Source organism: Berghia stephanieae, chromosome 5, assembly GCF_034508935.2.
Source record: "Berghia stephanieae isolate SIO BIC M18660-M18661 chromosome 5, UCSD_Bste_1.3, whole genome shotgun sequence".
Classification (NCBI taxonomy): domain Eukaryota; kingdom Metazoa; phylum Mollusca; class Gastropoda; order Nudibranchia; family Aeolidiidae; genus Berghia; species Berghia stephanieae.
Window position 1 is genome coordinate 1,266,012 of NC_088364.1, and position 26,500 is coordinate 1,292,511.

The following is a 26,500-nucleotide window of genomic DNA, read 5'->3' on the forward strand; positions in this document are numbered from 1 at the left end:
TACAAAAGACGCCCAAGCATCAGTAACACACTTTATAGTCACCTGGAACAACTACAAAAGACGTCCAAGCATCAGTAACACACTTTATAGTCACCTGGAACAACTACAAAACACGTCCAAGCATCAGTAAACACTTATAGTCCCTGAACACTACAAAAACGTCCAGCATCGTAACCCTTAGTCACTGGAAACTACAAAAACTCTAACTTATAACACCTTATAGTCACCTGGAACAACTACAATAGACGTCCAACATCACTAACACACTTTATAGTCACCTGGAACAACTACAAAAGACGTCTAACTTCTATGTCATGGCACAAGACCGACGGGCTAGAGCTCAGGTGGTCGCTGATTCGGATAAGTAAGTCTGTGGCACCAGTGAATAGGACATCGCCCAAAACAGTGATTTTCTATTAATAAAAGAATAGGTGACAACTATTGCTGTTTGTTTTGTTTTTAAGGGTTTTACGGCGCTTGCAACACATTTAGGTTATATCAGCGCCAGTAAAAAGGAAGAAAATGGGATAGTAAAAAGTTATAGAATTACAATTAAAGTATCCAAGAAAAAGTAAGACGTAGGGGAACTAGGAGCAAATAGGGATCAGATGTAGATTCCAAGAGCATACCACCAATGTACTTAGTTTGAGATCACCTATAAGTCTCATTCGGACACAAGCACGAAATCCAACAAAGAGGAATACACTCAAATGCTTACATTATACATTGAAAATAACAATTATAATAATACATAACAGAGAGATGATTTACAAGGAAAAAAATAACATCTCCCAAAACAATAACTATGCATTTGACTGTTTCCCTCCCAGCTAGGACTCCAGCCAGGGCCAAGACAAAACCAAGTAATCTCATTCCAAGACAAAGACAGAAAGCATGTTGGAAAACAGATATAGGGGTATAGAAGACACAGTAAGTACCTCCCTGCCCACTATGGAAGGTCAGGAACCCCACCCAGAGGTGACAACTAAAGAGTAGGGTGTATGTTTAGTGTATGTTTACTTTGATGGTCTTGTCTGTGGATCCACTGAACAGGACATCGCCCATGGCACACAAACACCAGACTGGACCCTGGGAAGGGAGACATGGAGGTCAAGGCAACAATTAGACAACCTGTTATTTAATATATGGCTATGTGGTCTAGTGGTATGACACTCGCTTTCAGATCGGAAGGTCCTGGGTTCGAGCCTTGCTCGGCGCATAGTTGAGTCCTTGGAAAAAGGCTCTTGACTCACAGTCTCTCACTGTATTCAGGTGTAAAATGAGTACCTGGCTGTTAACAGCATTGTCTCTGTCTGAAAAAAATTGTAATATCGCCTGACAGGCATCATGTCTCGTCCTACATGTTAGGTGTTGCTGTTGACCAGGGACCCCTTGTAAAGCACATTGAGCACGTTTAGTGGATATTGCGCTATATAAAAGCTCAATTTAGAATTTAAGTCTGGTATTATGTGTAGGTGAAACAGACGTCAAAAAGTTATTTGGAAGTAAAAATTATCCCAGAATAATGGAATGGAGGTTTTTGGCACTAAAAAAAAACAACATATCTATTCTCATCAATAACAAAAATATAAATTTTTACAAAATTTCCAACTTTTGGCTCTCAATTCTATTTTTAGCACCAAAATCAAACTCGGGCTTGAGCTTTTATATAGCACAATATCCACTAAACATGCTCAAAGCACTTTACAAAGGGTCACTGACCAACAACAACATATATCATATAGAACGAGACATGATGCCTGTTAGGTAATATTACAAAATAATTTTCCCGAAAAAGACAATGATGTTAATGGCCAATGCAGTTGTTTGCCTGCAGAGAGGAGAGTCGAGTACTAATGATGGCCTGTATAGTTTTCAAATGTATTTATGGCTTAGCACCATATGACCTTATCCAGAGCTGCCAATTCAAAATTTCAAAAATCTATCGTTTCCAAGGGAAAAAAAGAAACATCACTTTAAATAGCTTTAGAAATAAATAATTTGCCCTCAGCATGATCCAAAAATGCTCCAAAGTCCTGAATATGGTTCTGAGGAACTAAACTTTCCTTTTCAACAAGATTTATTGAGTCAAAGAGGCAAATGCAGTTGTTTAGCTGGAGCCAACAATTCATTATTTCTACTAATTTTTCCTGGTGCTAGACAGGTGAGCCTTATGTCCCTGTTATTGGAGTACAGACCTTATGGTGAGCCTTATGTCCCTGTTATTGGAGTACAGACCTTATGGTGAGCCTTATGTCCCTGTTATTGGAGTACAGACCTTATGGTGAGCCTTATGTCCCTGTTATTGGAGTACAGACCTTATGGTGAGCCTTATGTCCCTGTTATTGGAGTACAGACCTTATGGTGAGCCTTATGTCCCTGTTATTGGAGTACAGACCTTATGGTGAGCCTTAGGTCCTTGTTATTGGAGTACAGACCTTATGGTGAGCCTTATGTCCCTGTTCTTGGAGTACAGACCACTCTGGGCTCTCCGCTCCTCTCTTCACAACACACCAGAATGAACAATGTCTAAAATGAAATTCTCTGAACATGTATTTTACCTTGTGGCACCCTCTACCTGGAATTTCTCAGTATAGGGAATGAGATTAGCGGAAGAGTAGCATCCCTTGATTGGACGTCACCCATAGTCTGTGACGTCACCGGCGGAAAAGTTATTAGAGAGAGAACGTCATGTTGGTTGTGCGCATGCGTCTCTCGTCCTCGCGGAAGCGCACAACCAACATGACGTTCTCTCTCTAATAACTTTTCCACCGGTGACGTCACAGACTATGGGTGACGTCCATTCAAGGGACGCTACTCTTCCACTAATCTCATTCCCTATAAACCAGAGGTGGTCATGCTATTGAGTGCTTCAAGTCTAGAATGCAGATAGAATTATTTAAATTAACATTTCCTTAACATGTCAAAACCACATTCTTTATATTCCATTGGTATCAGCAGGTGTGGCCATGTGGTCTAATGGTATGACACTCGCTTTCGGATCGGAAGGTCCTGAGTTTGAGCCTACTTTGGAACATAGTTGAGTCCTTGGAAATGGCTTTTAACTCACATTCTCTCACCACACTCAGGTGTAAAATGAGTACCTGGCCGTTAACAGTGTTGTCTCTATCGGAAAAAATTGCAATATAGCCTAACAGGCGTCGTGTCTCGTTCTACATTTTACGTGTAGCTGTTGGTCAGGGACCCCTTGTAAAGCGCTGTGAGCACGTTTAGTGAATATTGCGCTATATAAAAACTCAAATTTATTTTTTTAGAATTTCATTTGTTTACAACATTCCTTGCTTGCAATGCTTTTGATAGTCAATCGCAAAGTACTTTCCACCAGATCTAACAGACCCAGCTACCCATTTACTGCTGGTTGGACAGGGGGGGGGGGGGGTCGAAAAAAAACAAACCTCGCCTGCATCCGGGATCGATCTGGGTCCTTTTGCATGTGAAGTGAGTGCTCTACCGAGCCATTGGGACCCTTTTGGTGGAGAATGACGCTCTTTAAATTTTATTCATTTTTATTTTTATGAAAAGAATTCATTTTTGTCAAAAGAATTCATTTTTGTCAGTTTATCCTTGATAAAAAGAAAAATGAGATAAAATTGAGAAACAACACACAACTCACCAAATGTCCCACGAATGTGCCTTTACATTTGAACATGGAGATGGGGTCGTAGGCTGTCACACAATCAAAAGTAAACAAATCAAATCATGTTCGAAAACAAACAAAAAATTATACACACAACAAAATGTCCATGGGAGACCAAAAAAATAATAATATAAAAAGCACTAGGATAAGAGTAAAAAAACAAGATTAACAACAACAACAAAAAAAACTTAGAAAAAAAAAAACCGAATTTCAATAAGGACTACTTGTTTCCTTGTCATAGGTCTCTCCTTACACACCACAGGGAAATCGTCATGTCTTACACACCACAAAGAAATCGTCACATCTTACACACCACAGGGAAATCATCACATCTTACACACCACAGGGAAATCGTCATGCCTTACACACCACAGGGAATTCGTCAGGTCTTACACACCATAGGGAAATTGTCATGTCTTACACACCACAGGGAAATCGTCATGCCTTGCACACCACAGGGAAATCGTCACATCTTACACACCACAGGGAAATTGTCATGCCTTACACACCACAGAGAAATCGTCACGTCTTACACACCACAGGGCAATTGTCATGCCTTACACATCACAGGGAAATTGTCATGTCTTATACATCACAGGGAAATCGTCATGCCTTGCACACCACAGGGAAATTGTCATGTCTTACACACCACAGGGAATTCATCATGCCTTACACACCACAGGGAAATCGTCATGTCTTACACACCACAGAGAAATCGTCACATCTTACACACCACAGGGAAATTTTCACATTCGTGACAATAAAACCAACATTTCTCTCATTCACGATTTCTTTTGTACATCATAAAATTTGAAGAGTTAATTTGTTATTGCTGCTATACTGTGTTGTAAAATTTGTTTTTCTAATCAACATAATGTATAGCACGTATCCTTTTGTGTTAGAGTTTTAAAAATCAATGTTTACATTGGGGCAGCGCGGCTCAGCGGTACCGCCTTTGCTTCTTATCCGGAAGATACCGAGTTCGATCACCCGCCACTGCGCTGTGTGGCCTTGAGCAAGTCACTTCGCCCTAGCTCAATTTGCGGTGCTGCACTGCGGCTGATGCCTGGGTTATTCCAGTCTTCCCTTGAAATAGACCCTGGATAAAAATTCCCCCTATGGGATGTATAAAGGGAATATTTTTTTTTAAGGATGAGTGTGACATTTTGGGGGAAAATCTAGAAAATAGTCGGTAAGAAAAGAGTTAAACAATTTTAGTTGTTTTTTTTTTACCAGTATTTCTCTGAATAAAATGGAATCCTTACCGCCAGCTGTAGCTCCGAGGTCAATTCTCTGATTGATGTGTGACAATTCCTCCTGGTGAAGAAATACCAAACACACCATTGAATACAATAACACACATCCATCATAGGGAATGAGATTAACGGAAGAGTAGCATCCCTTGATTGGACGTCACCCATAGTCTGTGACGTCACCGGCTGAAAAGTTATTAGAGAGAGAACGTCATGTTGTTTGTGCGCATGCGTCTCTCGTCCTCACTTCCGCTAATCTCATTCCCTATGATGACAAATGAATAGAAAGACATTGGAATGGATTACACCAGGTCTGTTTTATAGTATGGAGTGTGTGTCATTTTCCTATATCTATCTGAGACCACCAAACATCTTCTTCTTCTTGTGGAAACCATTTTGTCACCGTTGGGATGCGTTTGTCACATTCAATATAAAATGACAACATTACGTTATTTTGAAAATAAAGATAAAGAACAGAGTTTTTTTATGGGCGTCTCTGAGTTAAGTAACGGCAGATAATCCAAAATCTGAGGAATGGATTAATTGGACATTAAGTTTTGCCAAATTTAGATGTTTCTTGTATATATGTATACTTTGTTTTGAAAGTACTGCCCATTCCTACCTTTGGGAACTAATTGAAAGATATTCAAAACCCCACCCCTTACATTCGGACAGTGATTCCACTAAACTAGTTGTCCGTCGAATACGGAAAAATGCTGGAATGAGATATTGGAACAATATTGGTATTGTTGAGGATCAGTCCACAGTTTGTAGGGTTTTACATTGTAAATAAGTTTGTTAAACAAAACCCCCCAAAGAAACAGATCATTGTTAAATCAAAAAGCGACCTAAGACGTGTGAATAAATTATATCCACATTTTAAAATTCCATTTAATACTAAATGTCGTCTAATTCCAACATGAGACAAATGGAAAAGCATCAAGTTTACAGCAGAAGAGATGGACAGATGGAGAGGAAGGAAAGAGAAGAAGAAGAAGAGACAGAGAGACAGAGAAAAAGAGGGAAAGAGAAAGAGAGAGAGAGAGGGGGGGGGGAGACACAGAGACAGGGGTAAAAAATATAGAAAAAAGAGAGAGAGAGAGAGAGAGAGAGAGAGAGAGAGAGAGAGAGAGAGAGAGAGAGAAAGAGAGAGTGAGAGAAAGAGAGAGAGAGAAGAGAGAGAGAGAAGAGAGAGAGAGAGAGAAAAACAGAGAGACAGAGAAAAAGAGAGAGGCAGAGGGAAAGAGAAAGAGAGAGACAGAGAGAGGGGAGAGACAGAGAGACAAGGGGTAAAAAAAGATAGAAAAAGAGAGAGACAGAGAGAGAGAGATAGAATATGGGGGTGTATAACTCACAGTAACAGCACTGATGTCCCTTTGATTATCCAGTATTTCATCCATCATTTTGTTCTGGCTGTGTTCTACAACCTCTGTCACGTGGGATGGAGACAAAATAGGCGTCATGTGACAATCACTATTTACAAATACATCAGAAAAAAAGTCATGTAATCCACATTGAAATAAAACTCACGTGTAAATAAATCGAAACAAAGTTTTACCAGTTTTCTCATGAAATGTTACAGGAGAATTTCAATCTTCCTCTTCCTCTTCTTTCAGCTTATCCCGCATTTTGCAGGGTTGCCATAATGAATGCCGCGTATCCATGTCCGTTCATAGCATCGGTTTCATTCATTCATTAGTTGTGGTTTGAGTTTGACTGCCAGGATGGCCTTCCTGCGCAAACAACTCCCCATTTATCCGTGTTTGTGACCGGCGTTACAAGGTGCTGGATGGCACCCCATAAAGAGCTGGGTTTACAAGAGAATTTTCATAAAATAATAATAATGCTGAAAACTTATATAGCGCTTTAACTCTGAGACACCAGACTCTAAGCGCTTAAATTACAAATTACTTTGGCTGACACGTACAATTCACACACACACACACACACACACACACACACATACACACATACACACACACACATACACACACACACAACACACAACACAAACCTGACCTATCTTGCTTCTCATATCATCTACTAAAATCGAAACAGATATGTTTTAAGTGAACGTTTAAAAATAGACAAAGATTCCTTTTAATGAATGCTCTGAGGTAAGGCGTTTCAAACAGAAAGTCCGAAATGAGAAAAGGATCTCATTCCAGCATTTTATCGTATTCGATGGACAAGTAGTTTGGTGGAATCACTGTCCGAATGTAAAGGGTGGGGTTTTGAATATCTTTCAATTAGTTCCCAAAGGTAGGAATGGGCAGTACTTTCAAAACAAAGTATACATATATACAAGAAACATCTAAATTTGGCAAAACTTAATGTCCAATTAATCCATTCCTCAGATTTTGGATTATCTGCCGTTACTTAAACTCAGAGACGCCCATAAAAAAACTCTTTTCTTTATCTTTATTTTCAAAATAACGTAATGTTGTCATTTTATATTGAATGTGACAAACGCATCCCAACGGTGACTAAAGGTGGGGGTCAGTCTTTATCATGGTAGCTCTAATCATACCATTAACATCTACTGTACGGGTGGTAGGTGGGTGTAAGTCATAGTAGCTCAAGAAATGTACATGTCAAATCATTAACATCTACACACAATGTCACCTTCAACACTAAAGTAGAGCCATTAAGCCCATGGATTGCTTGATATCCTTTGGATAGGATGCTAGTCTTTCGCAAAGTACTTTCCACCAAATCTAACAGTCTCAGCTACCCATTCCATTCACCTTGAGTGGACAGGCGGGTCAGAAAAAAAAATCTTGACTAAACCCGGGATTGATCTTGATCCCTTTGCTTGTGAAGCAGGTGCTCTACCAACTGAGCAACCGGCCGGACACTAAAGCTGTGCCAATACTAGATTAAATCAGAGTAGATCTGACACGACACAACTCACCTAGTTTCATGTCCACTGTTTTTTCCATGTTTTCTAGTCTCTCCGACAAACGTCCCAGCATGGACCGTAGGAATTCTATCTCCTGGTCTTTCTGGTTCAGGTGTACCTGAAATGGAATAAACATGAAACACCAATCAGCCGTCTGCACCAATCAGCTGTCTGCACCAATCAGCCATCTGCACCAATCAGCCATCTGCGTCTATCAGATATCTGCACCAATCAGCTGTCTGCACAAATCACCTGTTTTCACCAATCAGCATCTGCACCAATCACCATCTGCACCAATCCACCAATCAGCATCTGCACCAATCAGCATCTGCACCAATCCACCAATCACCATCTGCACCAATCCACCAATCACTGCACCAATCCACCAATCACCATCTGCACCAATCCACCAATCAGCATCTGCATCAATCAGATGTCTGCACAAATCACCATCTGCACCAATCACCAATCAGTTGCACCAATCCACCAATCAGCATCTGCACCAATCCACCAATCAGCATCTGCACCAATCCACCAATCAGCATCTGCACCAATCCACCAATCACCATCTGCATCAATCACCATCTGCACCAATCCACCAATCAGCCATCTGCGTCTATCAGATGTCTGCACAAATCACCATCGGCACCAATCACCTGTTTTCACCAATCAGCATCTGCATCAATCACCATCTGCACCAATCCACCAATCAGCATCAATCACCATCTCCACCAATCACCATCTGCACCAATCCACCAATCAGCATCTGCACCAATCAGCATCTGCACCAATCCACCAATCACCATCTGCACCAATCCACCAATCACTGCACCAATCACCATCTGCACCAATCCACCAATCAGCATCTGCATCAATCAGCATCTGCACCAATCACCATCTGCATCAATCCACCAATCACCATCTGCACCAATCACCATCTGCATCAATCACCATCTGCATCAATCACCTGTCTTCACCAATCACCATCTGCACCAATCACCATCTGCATCAATCCACCAATCACCGTCTGCACCAATCACCATCTGCATCAATCCACCAATCACCATCTGCACACACAATCACCATCTGCACCAATCACCTGTCTCATTCCACCAATCACCATTTGCATCAATCACCATCTGCATCAATCACCATCTGCACCAATCACCATCTGCATCAATCACCATCTGCATCAATCACCTGTCTTCACCAATCACCATCTGCACCAATCACCATCTGCATCAATCCACCAATCACCGTCTGCACCAATCACCTGTCTTCACCAATCACCATCTGCATCAATCCACCAATCACCATCTGCATCAATCACCATTTGCATCAATCACCATCTGCATCAATCACCTGACTTCAACAATCACCATCTGCATCAATCCACCAATCACCGTCTGCACCAATCACCTGTCTTCACCAATCACCATCTGCATCAATCACCATCTGCACCAATCAGCTGTCTCAATTTTGTCTTCTATGGCTTTTACATGTTTGTCTCAGTCTAAAAATATTGTAATATCGCCTAACAGGCATCGTGTTTTGTTTTACATGTTACATATTGATGTTGGTTGAGACACTTTGTAAAGAGCTTTGAGCATGTTTAGTAGATAAACTTTATTGCACTAAATAAAAGCTCAGGTTTGTTTTTTTAAGCACTTTGAGATGCAATTGCATAGAAAGCACTGTACTAAATGTACATTATTATCATTATCATTGTTGTTATCATTATTATCATTATCATTGTTGTTATCATCATTATTATTATTAATATTATTATTATTATTATTATCATATCATTATCATCATTATTATTATTATTATTATTATTATTATTATTATTATTATTATTATTATTATTATCATCATCATTATCTTTCTAAAATGTGATGACTTTGTATATTTAAACGAATGCCATTCACTGTCATCTTGTTTCTCACCTGCAACTCCCTGATTCGTTCATCAGTCCTGTGCAGAAAATCCTTCATCCCTTCAAACCGACATGTCTTCAGATGTTCATCCAATTCTTCCTGAGTTCCAACAAAGTCACAACTGAAGTAAAAAAATGAACAATGAACAAATGTCAGAAATTAAAACTAATGGGAGCGATCTATATTCCTGTTTTCGTCCAACCAGGTCATCAATCACGTGATTTGTTGCTGTCCAACGATTGGATATTTCTTCACAAATGTAAACACGCTGCTTTGTTTACAAATATTATAAACATACCCATGTGTCAAGCTGAATCAAATGACCAATCGTGATGTTAGATATTTAAAAAGCTGTGAACACTTTTCACAAAGTGGGTCATTTTGAGCACATTTTCCAATGTGACCAATGACCTCGAGCACATGGAAAGGGAATATAGATCGTGCCCATTGGATTATCATACGAGCTTTTCAATAAAAATGTAAACACAACTAGAAGTACCAAGAGCTTGTTTAAAGCCTGAATTCCAAGTGGCGTCATATCTGTATGTATGTTTTACTAGAAAACCCAATGGTACAGACACTAGAAAAGGCGTCATATCTGTATGTATGTTTTACTAGAAAACCCAATGGTACAGACACTAGAAAAGGCGTCATATCTGTATGTATGTTTTACTAGAAAACCCAATGGTACAGACACTAGAAAAGGCGTCATATCTGTATGTATGTTTTTACTAGAAAACCCAATGGTACAGACACTAGAAAAGGCGTCATATCTGTATGTATGTTTTACTAGAAAACCCAATGGTACAGACACTAGAAAAGGCGTCATATCTGTATGTATGTTTTACTAGAAAACCCAATGGTACAGACACTAGAAAAGGCGTCATATCTGTTATGACTATGTTGAACTAGAAAACCCAATGGTACAGACACTAGAAACCCAATGGTACAGACACTAGAAGACCCAATGGTACAGACACTAGAAAACCAGGTACAGACACTAGAAAAGGCGTTATATCTGTATGTATGTTTTACTAGAAGACCCAATGGTACAGACACTAGAAGACCCAATGGTACAGACACTAGAAAACCCAATGGTACAGACACTAGAAAAGGCGTTATATCTGTATGTATGTTTTTACTAGAAAACCCAATGGTACAGACACTAGAAAACCCAATGGTACAGACACTAGAAGACCCAATGGTACAGACACTAGAAAAGGCGTCATATCTGTATGTATGTTTTACTAGAAAACCCAATGGTACAGACACTAGAAAAGGCGTCATATCTGTATGTATGTTTTACTAGAAAACCCAATGGTACAGACACTAGAAAAGGCGTCATATCTGTATGTATGTTTTACTAGAAAACCCAATGGTACAGACACTAGAAAACCCAATGGTACAGACACTAGAAGACCCAATGGTACAGACACTAGAAAACCCAATGGTACAGACACTAGAAAAGGCGTTATATCTGTATGTATGTTTTACTAGAAAACCCAATGGTACAGACACTAGAAAAGGCGTCATATCTGTATGTATGTTTTTACTAGAAAACCCAATGGTACAGACACTAGAAAAGGCGTCATATCTGTATGTATGTTTTTACTAGAAAACCCAATGGTACAGACACTAGAAGACCCAATGGTACAGACACTAGAAGACCCAATGGTACAGACACTAGAAAACCCAATGGTACAGACAATAGAAAAGGCGTCATATCTGTATGTATGTTTTTACTAGAAAACCCAATGGTACAGACACTAGAAAAGGCGTCATATCTGTATGTATGTTTTTACTAGAAAACCCAATGGTACAGACACTAGAAGACCCAATGGTACAGACACTAGAAGACCCAATGGTACAGACACTAGAAAACCCAATGGTACAGACAATAGAAAAGGCGTCATATCTGTATGTATGTTTTTACTAGAAAACCCAATGGTACAGACATTAGAAAAGGCGTCATATCTGTATGTATGTTTTTACTAGAAAACCCAATGGTACAGACACTAGAAGACCCAATGGTACAGACACTAGAAGACCCAATGGTACAGCCACTAGAAAACCCAATGGTACAGACACTAGAAGACCCAATGGTACAGACACTAGAAAACCCAATGGTACAGACACTAGAAGACCCAATGGTACAGACACTAGAAAACCCAATGGTACAGACACTAGAAGACCCAATGGGACAGACACTAGAAGACCCAATGGGACAGACACTAGAAAACCCAATGGTACAGACACTAGAAGACCCAATGGGACAGACACTAGAAGACCCAATGGGACAGACACTAGAAAACCCAATGGTACAGACACTAGAAGACCCAATGGACAGACACTAGAAGACCCAATGGGACAGACACTAGAAGACCCAATGGTACAGACACTAGAAGACCCAATGGGACAGACACTAGAAGACCCAATGGCACAGACACTAGAAAACCCAATGGTACAGACACTAGAAGACCCAATGGTACAGACACTAGAAGACCCAATGGTACAGACACTAGAAGACCCAATGGTACAGACACTAGAAAACCCAATGGTACAGACACTAGAAAACCCAATGGTACAGACACTAGAAGACCCAATGGTACAGACACTAGAAGACCAATGGGACAGACACTAGAAAACCCAATGGTACAGACACTAGAAGACCCAATGGTACAGACAGTACAGACACTAGAAGACCCAATGGTACAGACACTAGAAGACCAATGGTACAGACACTAGAAGACCCAATGGTACAGACACTAGAAGACCCAATGGTACAGACACTAGAAAACCCAATGGTACAGACAATGAAGACCCAATGGTACAGACACTAGAAGACCCAATGGTACAGACACTAGAAGACCCAATGGTACAGACACTAGAAGACCAATGGTACAGACACTAGAAGACCCAATGGTACAGACACTAGAAAACCCAATGATACAGACACTAGAAGACCCAATGGTACAGACACTAGAAGACCCAATGGTACAGACACTAGAAGACCCAATGGTACAGACACTAGAAAACCCAATGGTACAGACACTAGAAGACCCAATGGTACAGACAATAGAAGACCCAATGGTACAGACACTAGAAGACCCATGGACAGACACTAGAAGACCCAATGGTACAGACACTAGAAGACCCAATGGGACGACACTAGAAGACCCAATGGACAGACACTAGAAACCCAATGGTACAGACACTAGAAACCAATGGACAGACACTAGAAGACCAATGGGGAAACAGGCACACTAGAAACCCAATGGACAGACACTAGAAGACCCAATGGTACAGACACTAGAAGACCAATGGAAGACACTAGAAAACCCAATGGTACAGACACTAGAAGACCCAATGGTACAGACACTAGAAGACCAATGGTACAGACACTAGAAACCAATGGTACAGACACTAGAAAACCCAATGGTAAGACACTAGAAAACCAATGGTACAGACACTAGAAAACCCAATGGTACAGACACAAAGACCAATGGTACAGTACTAGAAAACCAATGGTACAGACACTAGAAGACCCAATGGTATGCACTAGAAGACCCAATGGTACAGACACTAGAAAACCCATGGTACAGAACTAGAAGACCAATGGTACAGACACTAGAAACCCAATGGTACAGACATAGAAGACCCAATGGACAGACACTAGAAGACCCAATGGTACAGACACTAGAAACCCAATGGTACAGACACTAGAAGACCAATGGTACAGACACTAGAAGACCCAATGGTACAGACACTAAAAAAAAAAAAAAAAAAAAAAAAAAAAAAAAAAAAAAAAAAAAAAAAAAAAAAAAAAAAAAAAAAAAAAAAAAAAAAAAAAAAAAAAAAAAAAAAAAAAAAAAAAAAAAAAAAAAAAAAAAAAAAAAAAAAAAAAAAAAAAATTTTTTTTTTTTTTTTTTTTTTTTTTTTTTTTTTTTTTTTTTTTTTTTTTTTTTTTTTTTTTTTTTGGTACAGACACTAGAAAAGGCGTCATATCTGTATGTATGTTTACTAGAAAACCCAATGGTACAGACACTAGAAAACCCAATGGTACAGACACTAGAAACCAATGGTACAGACCTGAAAAACCAATGGTACAGACAATAGAAAAGGCGTCATATGTATGTATGTTTAACTAGAAAACCCAATGGTACAGACACTAGAAAAGGCGTCATATCTGTATGTATGTTTTACTAGAAGACCCAATGGGACAGACACTAGAAGACCCAATGGGACAGACACTAGAAGACCCAATGGGACAGACACTAGAAGACCCAATGGGACAGACACTAGAAAACCCAATGGTACAGACACTAGAAGACCCAATGGTACAGACACTAGAAGACCCAATGGGACAGACACTAGAAGACCCAATGGTACAGACACTAGAAAACCCAATGGTACAGACACTCTCATCTCATGTAGTTCCATATCTGAAGCAGACGTCGGAGGTCATCTTCCGCCAAGCTGATCTATCTCTTGCCAATTCTATTAAAGCAGCGCCACCTTTCTCAGCTTCATCTGTCCAAGTTCTTATCCCTTTCAATTACGTTATTCTTTGTCTTCCTCTTATTCTTTTTCCATTCATCTTTCCAGTCAAGGCGAGTATTTCCAAACCAGGGTGGCGGATAATGTGTCCTAAAAATTCCATTTGGCGTTTGATGATTTTTGTTTCAGTGATCTTTTTCTGTTTGCCATTTCTAAAATTTCTTCATTTCTTTTCCTTTCCATCCATGACACCCTCATCATTCTTCTGTAAAACCACATTTCCACTGCCTCCAGTCTTTTAACCATGGTCTTGTTTATGGTCCAGCTCTCACAACCATATAGCAGCACAGACAGTACATAGCAATCCAGGACTTTGATTTTTGTTTTCATGCTAATATTCCTGTTTTTCATAATTGTATGCAGCTGGTTGAATGCATTCTTCGCCATACCTATTCTTTTCTTTATTTCACAATCTGATTTTCCATTGGATGTTACATTGAAGCCTAAATATTTGAAACATTCAACTTGTTGTATTGTTTGTCCTCTGCTTGTTATTACACAGGCTGGTGGGTTATTATTTTTAGATACCGTCATACATTCTGTTTTAGATATATTCAGTTCCAGTCCCATATTTTCACTACTCCTGACTACAACATCCAGTAATTCTTGTAGTTCATGTTCAGATTCTGCCAGTAGAACCGTATCATCTGCATACCTCAGATTTGTTACATTCTTTCCTCCAATACACACCCCCTTCTTATGTTCGATATCTCTTAATATCATTTCACTATAGAGGTTGAATAAATCTGGAGACAAAACACACCCCTGCCTAACTCCTCTTCTAATAGGTGTAAAACTGCTTAGTTCGTTGTCAACACGCATTGCTGCTTCTTGTTCCCAGTACAAATTCCGTAATATTCTTAAATCTTTACCATCAATGTCCAAGGATGATAGAATTTTGAATAGTTTTTCGTGTTGTACTTTATCAAAGGCTTTTGAATAGTCGATGAAACACATATACAGATCTTTATTTACTTCAATACATCTTTCCATCAGCATTGATAATGTGAATATTCCATTTCTGGTACCCTTGTCCTCAACAAAACCAAATTGCATCTCCCCAATTTCAGGTCGTATTTTATTTCTTATTCTTAGTAAAATTATCTTCAAAAGAATTTTTGTGAGGTGGCTCATTAGGCTAATAGTTCTGTGTTGTTCACAATCAACTGCCCCTGGCTTTTTTGGTAGTGCTATAAAAATGGATCGTTTCATATCAGTTGGCATTTTTCCTGTGTCATACACTTGATTTAGAAGGTTTGTGATGAATTCAATCCCCCATTCACCCAGGCCAGTCAAGGCTTCAATTGTTATGGCATCAGGTCCTGCAGCTTTTCCATTTTTCATGCTTTTCATGACGTTCCTAACTTCATCTTTCATTATAGAAGGCCCTTCCAGTTCTTTTATCATAGGCATTTCTCCTCGATTATCAAAAAAAAGTCCTTCAATATATTCTGACCATCTGTTTAGAATGCAGTCTTTGTCCATGATGGTGTTTCCACGCTTGTCTTTGATGCATCCACTTTTAGCACCTGATTTAGTTTTGTTTGTCACTTCTTTGATTTTCTGATGGAAGAATTTGCCATTTTTTTCTTTGCAGGACATTATATAGTGACATTGTTCATTTATCCAGTCTTCTTTAGCTTCGTTGCATTTTCTTTTTATCTGCCTGTTCAGAGTCTTGTATTTTTCTTCCTGATTTTTGGCCTTTCTTCTCTCATTCATTAATTCTAATATCTCTGGAGTAATCCATTTCTTCTTCTGCAACTTAAGTGTGGTTGGAACATTTTCTTCTAATGATGCAGCAACACTGTCTTTAAACTGCTCATATTTCTCTTCTATATCTGTTAGTTCTCCAAGCACTTCAAACTTGTTTCTTACTGATAGTTCAAATTTTTCTTGTATCTTCTGTTCCTCCCGGAGAATGTCTAGTTGGTATTTAGGTTTAGCCTTTGCTCTTTTGCAGATTTTCAATTTAACTCGTATGGGGCATAGCACAGGTATATGATCGCTGTTACAGTCAGCCCCCGGCATAGATTTGGCATACAAAACCGAGTTTCGGAAACGTTTGCTGATGAGTATGTAATCTATTTGGTTTCTCACTCCATCTCCAGGACTTTTCCATGTCCACTTCCTTCTATTGTGGTTTGTTGACCAAGTATTTGTGATTGTCAGATCATGTTGACGGCACCATTGAATAAGACGATCACCTCTGTCATTTTTGTCTCCCAGACCATGTGGGCCCACAATATCTTCTATTCTTTCTCGGCCCACCTTGGCATTAAAAGACAGACACTAGAAAACCCAATGGTACAGACACTAGAAGACCCAATGGTACAGACACTAGAAGACCCAATGGGACAGACACTAGAAAACCCAATGGTACAGACACTAGAAGACCCAATGGTACAGACACTAGAAGACCCAATGGTACAGACACTAGAAGACCCAATGGTACAGACACTAGAAAACCCAATGGTACAGACACTAGAAGACCCAATGGTACAGACACTAGAAAACCCAATGGTACAGACAATAGAAGACCCAATGGTACAGACACTAGAAGACCCAATGGTACAGACACTAGAAGACCCAATGGTACAGACACTAGAAGACCCAATGGTACAGACACTAGAAGACCCAATGGTACAGACACTAGAAAACCCAATGATACAGACACTAGAAGACCCAATGGTACAGACACTAGAAGACCCAATGTTACAGACACTAGAAGACCCAATGGTACAGACACTAGAAAACCCAATGGTACAGACACTAGAAGACCCAATGGTACAGACAATAGAAGACCCAATGGTACAGACACTAGAAGACCCAATGGTACAGTGAACAATAGAATAGAACCCAATGGTACAGACACTAGAAGACCAATGGTACAGACACTAGAAGACCCAATGATACAGACACTAGAAGACCCAATGGTACAGACACTAGAAAAGACCCAATGAAACAGACACTAGAAGACCCAATGGTACAGACACTAGAAGACCCAATGGTACAGACACTAGAAGACCCAATGGTACAGACACTAGAAGACCCAATGGTACAGACACTAGAAGACCCAATGGTACAGACAATAGAAGACCCAATGGTACAGACACTAGAAGACCCAATGGTACAGACACTAGAAGACCCAATGGTACAGACACTAGAAGACCCAATGGTACAGACACTAGAAAAACAAACCCAATGGTACAGACACTAGAAACCCAATGGTACAGACAATAGAAAGGCCCAATGTACAGTAACTAGAAAACCCAATGGCACAGACACTAGAAACCCAATGGTACAGACACTAGAAACCAAGGACGACATGAAACTCATACTGTATGTATGTTTTACTAGAAAACCCAATGGTAAAGACACTAGAAAACCCAATGGTACAGACACTAGAAGACCCAATGGTACAGACACTAGAAAAGGCGTCATATCTGTATGTATGTTTTACTAGAAAACCCAATGGTAAAGACACTAGAAAAGCGCAATTGTAAGATTAGAAAAACCCAATGGTACAGACACTAGAAAAGGCGTCATATCTGTATGTATGTTTTACTAGAAAACCCAATGGTACAGACACTAGAAAAGGCGTCATATATGTATGTATGTTTTTACGAGAAAACCCAATGGTACAGACACTAGAAAAGGCGTCATATCTGTATGTATGTTTTACTAGAAAACCCAATGGTACAGACACTAGAAAAGGCGTCATATATGTATGTATGTTTTTACTAAAAACCCAATGGTACAGACACTAGAAAAGGCGTCATATCTGTATGTATGTTTTACTAGAAAACCCAATGGTACAGACACTAGAAAAGGCGTCATATCTGTATGTATGTTTTACTAGAAAACCCAATGGTACAGACACTAGAAAAGGCGTCATATCTGTATGTATGTTTTTACTAGAAAACCCAATGGTACAGACACTAGAAAAGGCGTCATATCTGTATGTATGTTTTACTAGAAAACCCAATGGTACAGACACTAGAAAAGGCGTCATATCTGTATGTATGTTTTACTAGAAAACCAATGGTACAGACACTAGAAAAGGCGTCATATCTGTATGTATGTTTTTACTAGAAAACCCAATGGTACAGACACTAGAAAAGGCGTCATATCTGTATGTATGTTTTACTAGAAAACCAATGGTACAGACACTAGAAAAGGCGTCATATCTGTATGTATGTTTTACTAGAAAACCCAATGGTACAGACACTAGAAAAGGCGTCATATCTGTATGTATGTTTTACTAGAAAACCCAATGGTACAGAACGGCGTCATATCTGTATGTATGTTTTTATAGAAAACCCAATGGTACAGACACTAGAAAAGGCGTCATATCTGTATGTATGTTTTACTAGAAAACCCAATGGTAAGACAGAACCCATATGGTATAGTTTAATAGAAACCCAATGGTACAGACACTAGAAAAGGCGTCATATCTGTATGTATGTTTTACTAGAAAACCCAATGGTACAGACACTAGAAAACGTCAATTGTAGATTACTAGAAGACCCAATGGTACAGACACTAGAAAAGGCGTCATATCTGTATATATGTTTTACTAGAAGACCCAATGGTACAGACACTAGAAAAGGCGTCATATCTGTATGTATGTTTTACTAGAAAACCCAATGGTACAGACACTAGAAAAGGCGTCATATCTGTATGTATGTTTTACTAGAAGACCCAATGGTACAGACACTAGAAAAGGCGTCATATCTGTATGTATGTTTTTACTAGAAGACCCAATGGTACAGACACTAGAAAAGGCGTCATATCTGTATGTATGTTTTACTAGAAAACCCAATGGTACAGACACTAGAAAAGGCGTCATATCTGTATGTATGTTTTACTAGAAGACCCAATGGTACAGACACTAGAAAAGGCGTCATATCTGTATGAATGTTTTACTAGAAAACCCAATGTACAGACACTAGAAAAGGCGCAATTGTATGTATTTTTACTATAAAACCCAATGTACAGACACTAGAAAAGCGTCATATCTGTATGTATGTTTTACTAGAAAACCCAATGTACAGAAACAAGAAAAGGCGTCATATCTGTATGTATGTTTTTACTAGAAAACCCAATGGTACAGACACTAGAAAAGGCGTCATATCTGTATGTATGTTTTACTAGAAAACCCAAGGTACAGACACTAGAAAAGGCGTCATATCTGTATGAATGTTTACTAGAAAACCCAATGGTACAGACACTGAAAAGGCGTCATATCCGTATGTATGTTTTTACTAGAAAACCCAATGGTACAGACACTAGAAAAGGCGTCATACTGTATTATGTTACTAGAAAACCCAATGGTACAGAACTAGAAAAGGCGTCATACTTATGAGTTTACTAGAAAACCCAATGGTACAGACACAGAAAAGGCGTCATATCTGTATGTATGTTTTTACTAAAAACCCAATGGTACAGACACTAGAAAAGGCGTCATATCTGTATGTATGTTTTACTAGAAAACCCAATGGTACAGACACTAGAAAAGGCGTCATATCTGTATGTATGTTTTACTAGAAAACCCAATGGTACAGACACTGAAAAGGCGTCATATCTGTATGTATTTTTACTAGAAAACCCAATGGTACAGACACTAGAAAGGCGTCATATCTGATTATGTTTAAATAGAAACCATGGTACAGACACTGAAAAGGCGTATATCTTTGTATGTTTTACAGAAAACACAATGTACAGCATAAAACCAATGTAAACTAGAAGACCCAATGGTACAGACACTAGAAAAGGCGTCATATCTGTATGTATGTTTTACTAGAAAACCCAATGGTAAAGACCAAAACCAATGGTACAGACACTAGAAAGACCCAATGGTACAGACACTAGAAAAGGCGTCATATCTGTATGTACGTTTTACTAGAAAACCCAATGGTACAGACACTAGAAAAGGCGTCATATCGTGATTACTAAAACCATGGACAGAACTGAAAGCTAACTTTTTTTTTCTAAACCCAAGACAGAAAAAAAGGCGTCATACTGTATATTTACTAGAACCCATGACAACACAGAAAGCTCATATCTGTTGTAGTTTATAAAACCAGTACAGACCAAAGCCATATCATAGTTTTAAAAGACCATGTACAGACACTGAAAAGCGCTATCGTAGTATGAAAACCTGTAGATACCAAGAACCAGACACAGAAAGCGTCAATCTGTAGTTTTTAATAACCAGGTACAACACTAAAGGCGTAATCTTATATGTTTTATAGAACCCATGTACAGACATAGAAAGCCATATCTGTATTATTTTTCTGAAAACCCATGGTACACACTAGAAAAGGCGTCTATCTTATGTAGTTACTAAAACCCAAGTACAACACAAAAAGGCTACGTATTATGTTTTACTAAAACCCAAGACAACACTAAAAGGCGTCTCTGTATTATTACTAGAAACCCATGGTACGACCTAAAGCTCTATCTATGTAGTTACTAAAACCAATGTACGCAAAAGCATATCTATTATTTACAAACAAGAGAAAGAAGCCAATTGAGATGTTAAAAAACCAATGTAAACTAAAAGTATTAATTAAAACCAAGAAAACAAAGCATATCGTATATTTACTAAAACCAATGGTAGACACAAAAGGCGTATACTATGTATTTACTAAAAACCCAGTACAACAAAAAAGGCGTCTATGAGTATTTTATAGAAAACCCAATGGTACAGACACTAGAAAAGGCGTCATATCTGTATGTATGTTTTACTAAAAACCAATGGTACAGACACTAGAAAAGGCTCATATTTATGTATTTTACTAAAAACCAAGGTACAGACACTAGAAAAGGCGTCATATCTGTATGTATTTTTACTAGAAAACCCAATGTACAGACACTAGAAAAGGCGTCAATCTGTATTATGTTTTACTAGAAACCAATGGTACAGACACTAGAAAAGGCGTCATATCTGTATGTATGTTTATAGAAAACCCAATGGTACAGACACAGAAAAGCGTCATACTGTTGTATTTTACTAAAACCCAATGGTACAGACACTAGAAAAGGCGTCATACTGTATGTATTTTACTAGAAACCCAATGGTACAGACACTAAAAGGCGTCATACTTTATGTTTTACTAAAAACCCAATGGTACAGACACTAGAAAAGGCTCATTCTGTAGTATGTTTACAGAAACCCAATGACAGACACTAGAAAAGGCGTCATATCTGTATGTATGTTTACTAGAAAACATGTACAGACACTAGAAAACTCATATTGTATGTTTTACTAAAAACCCAATGTACAGACACTAGAAAAGGCGTCATATCTGTATGTAGTTTACTAGAAAACCCAATGGTACAGACACTAGAAAGGCGTCATATCTGTATGTATGTTTATAGAAACCCATGTACAGACACTAGAAAAGCGTCATATCTGTTGTATTTTTACTAGACCCAAGGACAGACACTAGAAAAGGCTCATACTGTATTATGTTACTAGAAAACCCAATGGTACAACACTAGAAAGGCGTCATATCTGTATGTATGTTTACTATAAACCCAATGTAAGACACCTTAGAAAGGCGTCATATCGTATGTAGTTTTACTAGAAAACCCAATGTACAGACACTAGAAAGCTCATATCTGATTAGTTTACTAAAACCATGGTACAGACACTGAAAAGGCGTCATATCTGTAGTATGTTTTACTAGAAACCCAATGGTACAGACACTAAAAAGGCGCATATCTGTAGTATGTTTACAGAAAACCAATGTACAGACACTAGAAAAGCGTCATATCTTATGTATGTTACTAGAAAACCAATGGTACAGACACAGAAGCGTCATATTGTATGTATGTTTTTACTAAAAACCCAATGGACAACACTAGAAAAGGCTCATATCTGTATGTATGTTTTACTAGAAAACCAATGGTACAGACACAAAAGGCGTCATACTGTATGTATGTTTTTACTAAAAACCAATGTACAGACACTAGAAAAGGCGTCATATCTGTATGTATGTTTACTAAAAACCAATGGTACAGACACTAGAAAAGGCGTCATATCTGTATGTAGTTTTACTAAAAACCAATGTACAGACCTAAAAAGGTCATATCTGTATGTTTTTTTACTAAAAACCCAATGTACAGACCTAAAAAGCGTTGATATGTTTTACTAGAAAACCCAATGTACAGACACTAGAAAAGGCGTCATATCTGTATGTATGTTTTACTAGAAAACCCAATGGTACAGACATAGAAAACCAATTGTAAGACTAGAAACCCAATGGTACAGACACTAGAAAAGGCGTATATCTGATTATGTTTTTATAGAAAACCAATGGTACAGACACTAGAAAAGGCGTCATATCTGTATGTATGTTTTACTAGAAAACCCAATGGTACAGACACTAGAAAAGGCGTCATATCTGTATGTATGTTTTACTAGAAAACCCAATGGTACAGACACTAGAAAGCGCATATCGTATGTATGTTTACTAGAAACCCAATGGTACAGACACTAGAAAAGGCGTCATATCTGTATGTATGTTTTACTAGAAAACCCAATGGTACAGACACTAGAAAAGGCGTCATATTGTATGTATGTTTACTAGAAAACCCAATGGTACAGACACTAGAAAAGGCGTCATATCTGGTATGTATGTTTTACAGAAAACCCAATGGTACAGACACTAGAAAAGGCGTCATATCTGTATGTATGTTTTACTAGAAACCCAATGGTACAGACACTAGAAAAGGCGTCATATCTGTATGTATGTTTTACAGAAAACCCAATGGTACAGACACTAGAAAAGGCGTCATATCTGTATGTATGTTTTACTAGAAAACCCAATGGTACAGACACTAAAAAGGCGTCATATCTGTATGTATGTTTTAACTAGAAAACCCAATGGTACAGACACTAGAAAAGGCGCAATGAGTAGTTACTAGAAAACCCAATGGTACAGACACTAAAAAGGCGTCATATCTGTATGTATGTTTTACTAGAAAACCCAATGGTACAGACACTAGAAAAGGCGTCATATCTGTATGTATGTTTACTAGAAAACCCAATGGTACAGACACTAGAAAAGGCGTCATATCTGTAGTATGTTTACTAGAAAAACCCAATGGTACAGACACTAGAAAAGGCTCATATCTGTATGTATGTTTACTAGAAACCCAATGGTACAGACACTAGAAAAGGCGTCATACTGTATGTATGTTTTACTAGAAACCCAATGGTACAGACACTAGAAAAGGCGTCATATCTGATGTATGTTTTACTAGAAAACCCAATGGTACAGACACTAGAAAAGGCGTCATATCTGTATGTATGTTTACTAGAAAACCCAATGGTACAGACACTAGAAAAGGCGTCATATCTGTAGTATGTTTACTAGAAAACCCAATGGTACAGACACTAGAAAAGGCGTCATATCTGTATGAATGTTTTACTAGAAAACCCAATGGTACAGACACTAGAAAAGCCAATCTGTAAGACACTAGAAACCCATGGTACAGACACTAGAAAAGCGTCATATCTGTATGTATGTTTTACTAGAAAACCCAATGGTACAGACACTAGAAAAGGCGCATAAACGTAAGTATAAGATTTAAACTAAAACCCAATGGTACAGACACTAGAAAAGGGGTCATATCTGTATGTATGTTTTACTAGAAAACCCAATGGTACAGACACTAGAAAAGGCGTCAATCTGTATGTATGTTTACTAGAAACCCAATGGTACAGACACTAGAAACTCAATTGTATGTATGTTTTACTAGAAAACCAATGGTACAGACACTAGAAAACTCAATGTAGTATGTTACTAGAAGACCCAATGGTACAGACACTAGAAAAGGCTCATATCTGTATGTATGTTTACTAGAAACCCAATGGTACAGACACTAGAAAGCTCAATTGTAAGACATAGAAAACCCAATGGTACAGACACTAGAAAAGGCGTCATATCTGTATGTATGTTTTACTAGAAAACCAATGGTACAGACACTAGAAAAGGCGTCATATCTGTATGTATGTTTTACTAGAAAACCCAATGGTACAGACACTAGAAAAGCGCAATCTGTAGAGTTTTACTAAAAACCCAATGGTACAGACACTAGAAAAGGCGTCATATCGTAGTAATTTTACTAGAAAACCCAATGTACAGACACTAGAAAAGGCGTCATACTGTATGTTTTACTAGAAAACCCAATGGTACAGACACTAGAAAAGGCGTCATATGTATGTATGTTTTTACTAGAAACCCAATGGTACAGACATAGAAAGAGCCCTGATGTAAGACTAGAAACCCAATGGTACAGACACTAGAAAAGGCTCAATCGATGTATGTTTTACTAGAAAACCCAATGGTACAGACACTAGAAAAGGCTCAATTGTATATGTTTACTAGAAAACCCAATGGTACAGACACTAGAAAAGGCGTCATATCTGTATGTAAGTTTTACTAGAAACCCAATGGTACAGACACTAGAAAAGGCTCATATCTGTATGTATTTTTTACTAGAAAACCCAATGGTACAGACACTAGAAAAGCGTCATATCTGTATGTATGTTTTACTAGAAAACCCAATGGTACAGACACTAGAAAAGGCGTCATATCGTATGTATGTTTTTACTAGAAAACCCAATGGTACAGACACTAGAAAGGCTCATATCTGTATGTAGTTACTAGAAAACCCAATGGTACAGACACTAGAAAAGGCGTCATATCTGTATGTATGTTTTACTAGAAAACCCAATGGTACAGACACTAGAAAAGGCGTCATATCTGTATGTATTTTTTACTAGAAAACCCAATGGTACAGACACTAGAAAAGGCGTCAATCTGTATGTATGTTTTACTAGAAAACCCAATGGTACAGACACTAAAAAAGGCGTCATATCTGTATGTATGTTTTACTAGAAAACCCAATGTTACAGACACTAGAAAAGGCGTCATATCTGTATGTATGTTTTACTAGAAAACCCAATGGTACAGACACTAGAAAAGGCGTCATATCTGTATGTATGTTTTACTAGAAAACCCAATGGTACAGACTAGAAAGCGTCATATCTGTATGTATGTTTTAACTAGAAAACCCAATGGTACAGACACTAGAAAAGCGTCATATCTGTATGTATGTTTTACTAGAAAACCCAATGGTACAGACATAGAAAAGGCGTCATATCTGTATGTATGTTTACTAGAAAACCCAATGGTACAGACACTAGAAAGCAGTCAACTGTATGTATGTATTACTAGAAAACCCAATGGTACAGACACTAGAAAAGCGTCATATCTGTATGTAATGTTTTACTAGAAAACCCAATGGTACAGACACTAGAAAAGGCGTCATATCTGTATGATATGTATTTACTAGAAAACCCAATGGTACAGACACTAGAAAAGGCGTCATATCTGTATGTAGTTTACTAGAAAACCCAATGGTACAGACACTAGAAAAGCGCCATTACTGTAATGTATGTTTTACTAGAAACCTCCAATGGTACAGACACTAGAAAAGGCGTCATATCTGTAGTATGTTTTACTAGAAAACCCAATGGTAAAAGACACTAGAAAAGGCGTCATATCTTATGTATGTTTTACTAGAAAACCCAATGGTACAGACACTAGAAAACCATGATAAGACTGTAATGACTATGTTAATGTACTATAAAACCCAATGGTACAGACACTAGAAAGGCGTCATATTGTAGTATGTTTTACTAGAAAACCCAATGGTACAGACACTAGAGAAAGGTAACAGACAACTAGAAAACCCAATGGTACAGACACTAGAAACCCAATGGTACAGACACTAGAAAACCCAATGGTACAGACACTAGAAAAGGTCATACTTATTATGTACTAGAAAACCCAATGGTACAGACACTAGAAAGCTCAATCGTAGTATGAACTAGAAAACCCAATGGTACAGACACTAGAAACCCAATGGTACAGACACTAGAAGACCCAATGGTACAGACACTAGAAACCCAATGGTACAGACACTAAAGAAATGGGTATACGAGATCACTAGAAAACCCAATGGTACAGACACTAGAAAAGGGTCATATCTGAAATCAATGGTATTTACTAGAAAACCCAATGGTACAGACACTAGAAAACCCAATGTAGGTACAGACTAACTAGAAAACCCAATGGTACAGACACTAGAAACCAAGGTACAGCAATCT

At 38.4% G+C, this 26,500-nt stretch overlaps 1 protein-coding gene across 1 annotated transcript in view; it reads right to left on the reverse strand.

The window, feature by feature from the left end:
- Nucleotides 1-26,500, reverse strand: part of LOC144972224 (E3 ubiquitin-protein ligase TRAF7-like) — a gene marked incomplete in the record, with an annotated part of 126,560 nt that overhangs the window by 82,294 nt on the left and 17,766 nt on the right. Inside the window, 5 exon segments of the mRNA XM_078913258.1 lie at nt 3,635-3,687; nt 4,924-4,975; nt 6,267-6,340; nt 7,826-7,931; nt 9,763-9,874. Coding sequence (XP_078769384.1) covers nt 3,635-3,687; nt 4,924-4,975; nt 6,267-6,340; nt 7,826-7,931; nt 9,763-9,874 — 397 coding nt within the window.